Source organism: Stegastes partitus, unplaced genomic scaffold (assembly GCF_000690725.1).
Source record: "Stegastes partitus isolate 25-593 unplaced genomic scaffold, Stegastes_partitus-1.0.2 Scaffold188, whole genome shotgun sequence".
Taxonomy (NCBI): domain Eukaryota; kingdom Metazoa; phylum Chordata; class Actinopteri; family Pomacentridae; genus Stegastes; species Stegastes partitus.
In genome coordinates, this window is record NW_007577919.1 from 526,931 (window position 1) to 538,538 (window position 11,608).

Below are 11,608 nucleotides of genomic sequence, written 5' to 3' on the forward strand. Positions count from 1 at the left end.
ATTGTTGACTAACGGTCACAAAAGGACAGAAAGACACTCTAAAAACTATATAAAATGACAAAACAAACTATATAAAATGACCACAGTCTCTTCAGACTGTAACTCGATGTTTGAACAGAGGAAAGCTGATGGATGTTAACACGTGAAGGACATATAATGAGTGGAAAGAACGTAAAATAAGTTGTATCTGGAAAACTTCTAAAAGCAAATGAAACGATAGAAATTAAATTAAAAATAATAAATGTGAAGGAACCTTTCAGAGTCTTTTAAGGTTCCAGGTCTCCAGGTTTTACCTTCACATGTGTGTCGTACTGAGCTTTGTGCTGCTGATTTAAACGGTCGCATCGCCTCGACAACCTGACAGATGGTTTCACACGTGGAGCCTGCAGGTCAAAAAACTTCCTAAAGTGAAGTTTAAAACTCAGACTCTGGTTCCTGAAGTGGAAACACAGATTGTTTTAAAAAGTGCTAAAAGAATCTTTTAGTTCTCTGACTTTAGTCTCTGGAGCCAAAATTCAGTTTAACTTGTCAGATCAACTCCCTTCCAGCAACAGCAAACAGCTGTTTTGAATCAAACTCCGTAAACTGATCCGTGCACCGCCGGCACAGCTTCACACGTTCAGCAGCGTTCACTCACTGTTAGGACGATATTTAGCTCCGTAGCTGCTGAACGCTCCCCTAAATGCACTTCAGCTACAACTTCATGATGCTAAAAATGAGTTTGACGAAAGCTGTGAGAGCGAAACCAGACAGCTGACGCGCTAGAACAGTTTGAAGCTGCACAGAGCTGCAGGTCTGGGTGATAAATTCAAGCAAACACGTGGATTTCACTGCTGTCGAAGCTTGAAGTGCAGGTTTGTCTCCAAGCAAACAAGAAACTCTGGTTTTCATCTTGCATTACACAACTTTCCCCTCCTTCCACATGTGAGGGAATTCTCCTGCTGCACGTCTACGGCGGTAAGACGTGTTTATGGAGCTTCCTCGCCCACCTTTGTGCTTGACGGTGTAGAAGCCGAGCGCCCGGCCGTCCCTCCACAGCAGCTTGCAGCTCTCGGTTCGAGGGTGGAGAGAGAACAAGTCCTCCCCCGGTGAAGGATTGTCCACCAGCCGACTGAGCAGGAACACCATCACCCTCTCCGTCAGCGACTCCACCTGCAACACAGATTAGCTTCAGAGCTGAAGTTTTAAAAAGTGGCTTCATTTAATGAGCTTAGTGACACGAGACCAGTAAAGTTTTACATTAATTTCCTAACTTTAGACTTTTTTGATGTTCACCCTTTTCTTTCATGCCTGCTTCTGCTGTCGAACTGAGTCGTTCTCCATAAAATCAACCAAATATTTCACCTCCACATCCTGAAACGGTTCCGTTGAGCGACGTAGTTCTTCTCAGACTAGGTAGACGTTTCCAGCTGCTGTCCGATACCGAGAAACTCCTACAAACAGCTGGAGGCAACACCCTATTTCTTTAATAGCTGCCTGTAATTGTTCATCATGAGTGTCTATTTATGAACTCAGAAGAAAGATTCTTACAAACAGCTGGAAGCAACAACTCCAGCTCCTGCTGACGTCTCTCTCTGCACCTAAACTCTTGTGTCTTTTCTCCCCTCCGCCCCTGAAAAGGCAGGAACAGCCATGATTGTTGCTGGACTGAGAAAGAAGGACTACAAACATGGCTGCCTCCAGGAGCAGCGTGTAACGTTATAGTGACTCGATCAGCGGGACAAATCAACAAAAGGAGGTTTACCACCAGGCATTTTGAAATAAACAGACTCTTGAGAATAAAATGTGCTGACATAAATTATACCTCCTGTATAATTATAGCAGCACATGTTAGCGCTGCATTGACGCTCAAAATTTTCTAGCTATTGCTGGAACTTTAGTTTGTTTTCAAGGCGTGTTTTTTGCTCTCTGTGATAGTTTTTTTGGGGCCGATGTTGATGCTTAAAGGTGGAAAGAAGTCTTCGATGGTCTTCAGTGATATCTAATTACTACTCTACAAACTGTTTAAATAGTTCCCTAAATGTATGGATAAATTATTGAAGTGTTGATAATCATGACCTCATGACTGCACAACAACAGCAGATCGACTGATGAAACTTCCATCCATCATCTCTACACCTTAATCCTCACCAGGGTCATGGAGGGTGGAGTCTATCCCAGCTGACTCAGGGTGAAGGCAGGTTCACCTGGACAGGTAACCAGTCTATCACAGGGCTACACTTAGAGACAGACAACCAAGCACACTCACATTCACACCTACGGACAATTTACAATCACCAATTAACCTCAACATGTTTCTGGACTGTGGGAGGAAGCCGGAGAACACGGAGACTCCACGCAGAAAGATCCCTCACCGGGACAGCACCAGCGACCTTCTTGCTGCGAGGCAACGGTCCTAATCACCGAGTCACCTTCCAGCCCGACTTATGAAACTTTTAGGGCTTAAACATGATATGAGACGACGGGACTATTCGGAGATCAAAATTGATTTCCCGATTCCAGCACAGCGAACGAATAGGTGGCTATTTGGGTCCAGTCCTAGTATGAAAACCCACACTTTAAATACTCCGGGTCATATTTGCCATCTTGCGTACCAACATCAACACAAACTTAAAATGAACTTCAAACAAACTATGGTTACCATGCCTGTCAAAATAAAAGTTTTTTCAAAATACAAAAACAAGTCCAACCTGAGACACACATTATCTATTATTGATTTTTGCCCAGCTGTCCACGACCCACCCAAAACAGGTCCGCGACCCACTTTTGGGTCGCAACCCACCAGTTGAGAACCACTGGTATAGATGATGGATGGATGTTCAGACCTACGCAGCATGACAGTGACGCTGACGTCCAAACAGAGGCAGTGAGGCCGACTCACCGGCAGCAGGCTGCTCCTGGATCTGCTGGACGTTCGCAAGACGTCGTCCAAACTCCACCACCTGTCGTGCAGGTAAACAGCCACCACTGGAAGGAAACGCAAAGCTTTAGGCGTTTGACAGGCGGCGTCTGAACAGAACAGAGAGTTTCGGGTCAGAACCTCGTGTTGGATCATCGGGCGGATGAAGCCCCAGCAGCACGCAGGGAGGCTGGTCGTCCTCAAACAGCTGCAGCTGCCGGATGTTTGCTGCTTTTATCGGCACCTGAGCAGAGACGAAGACGAAAACAAGTTCAGACTGGACACGTTTTTAAAGATTTCAATCAAAGAGCAGAATGAATAAATGCTGCCTCGGTTATCTAGTCGCAGTAACTGTAACTAATTCTGAATATCACAGACATTGGCGGGAAAAACGCATCATTTTTAAGAAACAGCTGCAACGATTATTGATTAATCAGCTGAGAGAAAACAAATCAGCAGATGTTTTAGTAATTATTTAGATTTAATTATTTAAAAAAAGAGAAATATTTAACAGATTTTAGATTCTTGAATTTGACCATTTGCTTGTTGTTTGTGTTTTATATGACAAAAATTTGAAGAGGAACTAGTTTTTGTCCATATTCATTATGATTATTGGGTGATTAGGCAGAAAAAACCAGTACACAGGCTGCATTTGGTGCTGCTAAGACGAAACAATCTGTCCGAGCAAATAATCAACGGACGAATCGACAATGAAAAATCATACATCGTATAATTTTGGTATGAATAGTGAGTATTAACGGTTTTATTTCGACTCATTTCAAGGATTTTAATAAAAAGAAGTGGATTCGCTACAGCCATGAATGATTCTTGAATTGCTCTGAATCAAATTTCTTCTGTTTGGTTTGTCTTAAAGTGAGAAATTTACAAGAGAGTTCTGGATCTATGCGTGTGTTTGCAGGTTTTGTGTTGCTCAGTGGTCATTTTGTGTCTCTTTGCGGTGGTTTTATGTCTGTTTTTGAAGGTTTTGTGTTGTTTAATAGTCATTTTGTGCCTTTTTATTGGTGGTTTTATGTCTGTTTTTGCAGGTTTTGTGTTGCTCAGTGGTCATTTCGTGTCTCTTTGTGGAGTCCTTGTGTCTCTTTCTAGTCTTTTTGCCTTTCTGAGTGGTGCTTCTGTTCATTTTGTTGGTGATTTTGTGGTTCTTTCGTGTCTGTTGTGTGCTCATTGTGTGTCCGTCATCCCAATCATGCATCAAAGCCCTTCAAAATAACTTCAGTTCATCAGAGACATTCTCTTCTACTGTTAATAAAAGTCTTTCTTTGTGGTTGTTGTGCGTCTTTTTTGTACTTCCTGTGTCTGTGTGTTGCCAGTCTGTATCGTTTTGTCATGTTTTGTGTCTCTTTGTGACAATATTATACGTCTGTTTGTGTCTTTTTGTGTCACTTGTGTTGTTTTTATGATTGACAAATGATGAAAGTGTCACAAAAAGAAGTCCTTTGGTACCTTTGAGGTGTGTGATGAGTGGATCCAGTGGCTGGTATCAGGTTCTGAGTCCACAGCAGACAGGTAGCGTTGAGATGCAGATGTGAGGTGAGTTTCATCCACATCTGGCAGATCTGCAGGAAACATCACCTGTCAGAGGAAGAACAGGTGTAGTTACACGTTTATAAAGGGCTTAGAAACACAAACATGAGCCTTTGATTAGTGGACGTGTGGATCATCACTAAATGAAAACTGCTGCAGGTCACATCAGGCGTCCACGCACCTGGTCACGTTCAATCTGAGCTGACGTGCTCACTGACGACACGACTAATGAATCACGAGATAATTTGTGATCTCTGGCCAGCTGATCGCTGCTTGTGATATAATCAGGTTTCGGGAATTAACGCAGGTGTTAGTTGAACGTTAACTGCGATGAGTTCAAGTTACATAACTTATAGCGATAAGAAAAATAAAGGCTTTAAAATAAAACAGCTCAACACCTTTAGAGGTTAATTAAAGCCGCTACGTGACGCTAGTGTGGATATTTTAATGAGCTTTGACTGTTTTCGTACCAGATATGAGAGACGCTGTTCAAAGCTGCTGGACTTTGGACAGTTAGCTTACGATGCTAACAACAACAACAACAACAACTGTTAGCCTCATTAGCCTCATTAGCTTCATTAGCTTCATGTTGTGAACGGACTCAGAGTGAACTTACTGAATGCTGACAGCTGAAGCTCTGCTCGCTGCCCGTAACTTCCTCAATGTGACTGACTTCACCTGAACCTGTTTTTAATTTGACCTGCAGCGCCACCGTCCGTTCGCACACGGACACTGCCGCAAACCGCCCGGACCGCACGCAGCACTGCCGCAAAAACACTGCCGTACTTCAACGTAAAGGCACGCAACAAAGATTTAAATGTTTGTCTTTTAAACTGATGTATTTGTGTTCATTTAAGATTTTTTAAAAAGGTAAATAAAGTTTAATTAAGTTCTATAAAAATAGTTATTATTCCTGTCATCATTATTATTATTATTATTATTGCTGTAATGAACTTATAAATACATATAAATATTTTAACTGAACTTAAAAACTTACACTAAAAAATAAAGAGATCCGTACAACTCGGATTATATAATAAGAATAACAGCAATAACTATTGTAATAAGTTGTAAATATTATAATTAACAACAATAATGACAAGAATAATAATTAATAATTACAACAAATAATAATGAATAATTAATTAGTAACACTGCTACTAATAAAAACATTCTAAAAGCTTGATATAACTTACTTTAAAAAAAAAAAATCACATAAAATCAATTCAGATTCCCTCTAATGATAGTCATAATAACATCTTTGTAAATGTTTAAATATTTGACGATCATCTAAGTGATGGAGAAACATCATGACTAATGGTTAATGAGCAGAACCCACCTGTCTGCAGGTGTGTGTGGGGGTGAAACCACGTGGTCCATCATCATCATCATCATCAACAACAAGTTCATGTTTATTCATCACACAGTGCAGAAATGTGCATTTTTACAGCAGCAGAACGTTACAGAGGAAACATTTAAGAAATGTTTGTTTTCCTTCAGTCTCCTCTCAGACCATCTGTGACGTCACTGTCCTCTGCTAATGTTGTGGTCATTTTGTGTTGTTGTTGTTGTTGTTGTCCTCATGTTGTGTCTCTTTGTAGTTTGTTTGTGTTTCTGGAGGTTTTGTCTCTCTTTTTGGTTTCTTGTGTCTTGTCATTGTTTTTAGTCTTTGTGGCCATTTTGTGCCATTTGTGTCTCTTTGAGGTTATTTTTGTGTCTCTTTATGGTTGAATTGTATTTTTTGTGGTGGTTTTTTGTGTCTCTATGTTAGTTTTGTGTCATTTCATGGTGGTTTTGTGTCTCTCTGTGATTGTTTTGTGTCTCTGTAGTTGTTTTGTATGTCTCCGTGCTTTGGTTGTATTTTATTTTGAAGCCGTGCAGCGCTGGTGTGTGTTTGTGTGTCCGTATTGCTGCTGGCTTTCCTCTCCCCGGTCGGGTCGCTGACAGCAGACTGAAGCTCCGTGTCGGTGTCGGCTCGGTTCGGCTGCACGTGAACCGTCATGTTGTCCGGCTGCGCGGCGGGTCTCCGGCTGCTGCTCCCCCGCCGCTGCGTCCTGCTGTCCCGCAGCGTGACCTCGGGAAGCACCGGCAGGGTGAGCGGATGTAAACGCGGTTCTGTTGTTTCTGGTTTGCTTCTCAGCAGCTCCGTAGTTCCGACCGGAGCAGGTCCATGGTTCGCTGCGGTTCCGTTTATCAGTCCAAAAGGCAGCAAATAGACCAAAAACACAGCTAGCTTTCTTAAACACACACTGAATATCGCGTTTGTAGATAATTATTAACTTCATTCACCTGACTGACGTTAAATAATAATTTATTAAAGTTTTAGATTCACTTTAGGAGGATTTATCGGAAACACTTCCCAGTTTATCGGCTGTATTTATGTTCCGTAGTAGCTAGCTAGCTGATACGTTAGCATACATTCAGAGCTAAGTACTAATTTTATTAAAGTAAATCAATATTAAAGCATATTACTACGTTGTTAAAGTATCTTTACAATCCTCAAAACTTATAAAATCACCCGAACAATAAAATATCACGTTCCTGAGTGAAAAAAACAACATAAACCCTGTAGAGATTTTGTCTGTCTTTTTCAGATAAAGTTAGCATTAGCCGGCTGTATTTATATTCAGTAGTAGCTAGTTAGCCGATATGTTAGCATACATTAATAATTAAATACTGATATTAAAACATGTGTCTACGGTGTTAAAGTATCTCTAAAATTCCCCAAAATTCCTCGAAACCACCTGGACAATAAAAAGTGATGTTCCCTTAGTTATAAACAGCATAAACCATGTCGACGTCATGTAAGTATTTGCGTCTTTTTCGGATAAAGTTAGCTTTAGCCTGCTGTATTCTTATTCAGTAGTAGCTAGCTAGCTGTTATGTTAGCATACATTCATAATTGCATACTGATATTAAAACATGTCACTACGGTGTTAAAGTATCTCTAAAATTACCCAATCTCCTAAAACCCCATGGACAATAAAATATAGTGTTCCCTTAGTTATAAACAACACAAACCCTGTAGAGGTTTTGTGACTACTTGCGTCTTTTTCGGGTAAAGTTAGGGTTAGCCTGCTATAGCTAGCTGATGTGCTAGCGTACAATCAGTTTCAGAGCTAAAATTGTGTTAATGTAAATTAAAATCTAAACATGTTACTGTGCTATTAAAGTATCTCTAAAATTCCCAAATACTTTAAAAACTGCCTGGACAATAAACTATTCTGTTACCTGAGTGATAAATAACATAAACCTTGTAGAGATATTGGGTATTTTTGTGTTTTTGTGTCTCTGTGTGACAGTTTAATGTCTTTTTACTCCGGTTTTGTGTGTCTGTGGTTATTTTGTGTGTTTTATGGCTATTTTGTGTCTCTTTGTGGTTTGTTTTGTGTCTCTTTATTATTGTTTTGTGTGTTTTGGGGATAAAGTTAGCATTAGCCTGCTGTAGTTATATTCTGTAATAGCCAGCTAGCTGATATGTTAGCATACATTTAGTCTCAGAGCTAAATATTGATTTTATTGTTATAAATTAACCTAATATATGTTACTTTGATTCGGTTAAAAATAAAGGGTTTTCCTGCATTATGGGACAGCGTCAGACCTAAATACACTTCAGTACAATAACATGTTTAAATATATAAAGTTTAACAGCTTTAATGTGCAGCTGCATTGATCAGGAAAAGAAATATATCAGTAACAGATGTCTACCAGCATTCCTGTCCTGTGTCATTTGTAGCAGCAGAACTTTGTAACGTCATAAATGTTTATATTCCTCATTATTCTCCATTAAAACAACCTGTTGACTGAAGCAGCTGCACGTCAGAGCTTCATTTTGTGCAGAAGAAGAGTCACATGACACAGAGTTTATCACAGAAAGTCTGACTTAACAAAGTAGACTATGAGCACCGTCTGATATGTGTTATCTCTGCCTGGGGCTTTGGGTTTTGTCGAGCTGCTTACACAAAGTCAAAGGTTGGATGTGTCAGACTGACTTCATGCCCACAGTAAAGTTTTCGTCACTGCCTCCTTCTGCACTGTTAAATCTCCCCTTCAGACATGTTTAAAGTTCATATGTGTACATATGTAAATGACGGTAAAGTTGTTCTGGATGTGCAGAGAGCGATGATCTGCTTATCTTTGGCTGATGCTTGGTTTATCTCAGAACATGCTGTGTGCAGCTGGATTTGTTTTGTACGTGTGGAAACCATGGAAACAGCAGGTTTAGCCGAGCGCCTCCCTGAAGAAAAAACTGTTTATTATGGGATGGAGTAGACGGAGCAGCGTGGATTTTAAACCTCACACACACACAGGATGTATTTAGGTAATGAATTAACCCTCAGGGTCACACGGAGCATGCTCAGTGTGTCTGCAGCTGTCACTTCCAATTTCCTGGTTTTCCAGTTTTTTCACATCCAGCATTGGTGGTTCAGTGGTAGAATTCTCGCCTGCCACGCGGGAGGCCCGGGTTCGATTCCCGGCCAATGCACACACGTTTTTACATTTATAGCCAAGCACACCTAAATACCTCCAGAACACTTGACAGTCTGCTGGACTCAATGCACAGATGTAGTTTTTCCATTTCCAGCAAGTAAACAAAGTGCTGCTAAATGTTCCACTGAGTTCTCCGACTGGTCGCTTTCAGAACTCTGCTCTGGTCCGTTAATCTGACGGCAACCAGACGTGCTTCATGTCTAAATGCTCGCTGGTCGGTAAACGTTTCAGCATGTCGGACCGTGAACATTTCACTTTGTGTACTTGAATAGTTGTTTTTTGGTCTTTCTGTGGTCACGTTGTGTCTCGTTGCTTTAAACTGTAACTCACCTCCTTCGCTGTAGATCTAACCTGACATTTTGGCCACATATGTAATTTTCAGCTGTTTGTCAAGCATTGGTGGTTCAGTGGTAGAATTCTCGCCTGCCACGCGGGAGGCCCGGGTTCGATTCCCGGCCAATGCACGTGTATTTTTCATGTTTCACTCTTTAAGCTTTCCGTCAGAGTCACGGTTGTTGTTTGTTGCTTCCAGCTGTTTTTTTTCCCCCCACTGAGTTTATTCAACACCTGCAGCATCAGACAGCAGCAGTAAGAGAAAGAGGCTGCACACATGCATGCACAACACTGTGTCTACGTAACTGTGGCTCTTCAGAAAACCCAAGAACTGTCAAAAGTGTTGCTGTCATGGCCGGGACTCCAACCAGCACCTCCCAGTGGTTCTTCAACAGGCATTGGTGGTTCAGTGGTAGAATTCTCGCCTGCCACGCGGGAGGCCCGGGTTCGATTCCCGGCCAATGCAACTCTCCTTTTGATTTTTTATCAAACAGCAGCAACGTTGCAGAATCTGAGCATAATATGAAGAAAGACCCCCTGTCTGCAGTTAAAGCTATACTGGACCTGGTATGTGCTGTATGGAGCCAGTATTGTGGATGTGATGATGATCATGTGGTCGCGATCTGTCGAGTCACTGGGAGTGTTTTTGTCGTTATTTCTGTCTTTTTGTCGTTGACATTTTGTGAGCTTCTGGGGTTGTTTTGTGATCATTGTGTGTCTCTTAGCTGTTATTTTGTGGTCACTTTATGTGATTATTTTATGTCTTTTGTGGTCATTTTATTACCACAAGCAGAGGTTTTCTCTTTTTCTGGTCGTTTTAAGTCTCTTCATGGTCATTTTTAGACTGTTGCGACACATTTTGTGGTAATTTTGTGTGTTTTTGAGTTAATTTGGAAACCATTAGTCGACATTTTGGGTCCTTTGTGGTCACTTTGTCTTCTTTTTGTGGACGTATTTTATCACACGCTTCCTTTAGTGTTGATCTGACTTGACTTTTTTTTCCAAACGTGGTATTTTTTGCAGCTCATCCTGCTCAGTTGCAGCTAAGTTGTCCCTGGGGTGCAGAGAACGATGGTCTGCTTATGTTTGGGTGATGCTTGGTTTATTCAGGAACACACGATGTGCAGCTGGATTTGTTTTGTAGATGTAGACGCATACGGAAACCATAGAAACAGCAGGTTTAGCTGACAGTTTATCGTGGGACTGAGTAGACGGAGCAGCATGGATTTCACACACACACACACACACACACACACACACACACACACACACACACACACACACACAGAGAGAGAGGACGTCTTCAGGTAATGAATTCACCCTTCACCCTCAGGGTCACACAGAGCATGCCCAGCTGTCACTTCGAATTTCCTGGTTTTCCAGTTTTCTTCGTCCAGCATTGGTGGTTCAGTGGTAGAATTCTCGCCTGCCACGCGGGAGGCCCGGGTTCGATTCCTGGCCAATGCACACACAGTTTTGATGTTTCCTTGAAAACTGGAGGCTCTTTAATCTTGTGGTAAACAGAAACGTGGATCTGTTGTCAGCTCAGAGTGGAATAACTAAGTTTTGTTGGTTCAGTCACAGAATCTGTGCAGCTACAGCCCATAATTATGTGGTTGTGTAGTTTTTACACTCAGCCAGAACGACAGAAACACATTCCTCATGTCAGAGAAGCTGCAATTAGTCTGAGCAGAGACACAGAAAAGAGAATTATTCTGAAGGAATAATGACATGATCCTGATATCAAATGGAGTAAAAATGGTCCTTCCATTGTGTAGAACTTGTTCTGACCAACCACCGTCACACATGCTGGTATGAGCCTGGAAAGTTTACCCAGAATGCACTTTGTAAAGTTTTCTCTGGTGAATGATCAGAAACCACATGGTGCATGGTGAAGCATGGTGGTGGCAGCATCATGGTGTGGGGATGTTGTGAAGGTAGAAGGTAGAAGAAGAGCACCAATGATTGTTTCTATGACTGTATGTTGTAGACATTAAACTGTTGCACTGTTCACACTACGATACATCCCATAATACTGATGCTACCAGTTGGTTATAGAAAAAAAATCAGTCATATAATGTTATAGGGCCTTGTTATGTATAACTTTAGGCCTTAATACGGTTTAGACAGGTGAGCTGTAAAGGGTTTTTCTTTTAAATGAATAATTTTCTATTATTGCCAAATGATAAAATAGAGTTTTAATTGTCTACAGTTGACACATTTTTTTTTGGGCTGCAGGGTGGTGCAGTTGGTAGCACTGTCTAGCACCCTCGTAGCTAGAAGGTCGCCGGTTCGCGTCCCGGTGGGGGCACCGGGATCTTTCTGCGTAGAGTCTCCATG

The 11,608-nt window shown here is 41.5% G+C and overlaps 1 protein-coding gene and 4 non-coding genes across 5 annotated transcripts; 4 read left to right on the forward strand and 1 right to left on the reverse strand.

Moving 5' to 3' along the window:
* Window positions 1-421: 421 nt before the first annotated feature.
* On the reverse strand, window positions 422-5,101 carry fam169b (family with sequence similarity 169 member B). The gene is made up of 6 exons (XM_008280246.1): window positions 5,061-5,101; window positions 4,364-4,492; window positions 3,041-3,143; window positions 2,882-2,967; window positions 990-1,152; window positions 422-435 (listed from the first exon to the last, which is right to left on the reverse strand). The coding sequence occupies exons 2-6, from the start codon at window positions 4,487-4,489 to the stop codon at window positions 422-424; spliced, it is 492 nt and encodes a 163-aa protein (XP_008278468.1). The 5' UTR covers window positions 4,490-4,492; window positions 5,061-5,101.
* A 3,758-nt stretch (window positions 5,102-8,859) lies between these two features.
* trnag-gcc (transfer RNA glycine (anticodon GCC)) lies at window positions 8,860-8,930 on the forward strand. The gene has a single exon. It is a non-coding gene; the product is annotated as a tRNA-Gly (tRNA).
* A 398-nt stretch (window positions 8,931-9,328) lies between these two features.
* Window positions 9,329-9,399, forward strand: trnag-gcc (transfer RNA glycine (anticodon GCC)). Its single transcript has one exon. It is a non-coding gene; the product is annotated as a tRNA-Gly (tRNA).
* A 264-nt stretch (window positions 9,400-9,663) lies between these two features.
* On the forward strand, window positions 9,664-9,734 carry trnag-gcc (transfer RNA glycine (anticodon GCC)). The gene has a single exon. It is a non-coding gene; the product is annotated as a tRNA-Gly (tRNA).
* Window positions 9,735-10,664: 930 nt separating this feature from the next.
* On the forward strand, window positions 10,665-10,735 carry trnag-gcc (transfer RNA glycine (anticodon GCC)). Its single transcript has one exon. It is a non-coding gene; the product is annotated as a tRNA-Gly (tRNA).
* The last annotated feature ends 873 nt before the right edge of the window (window positions 10,736-11,608 follow it).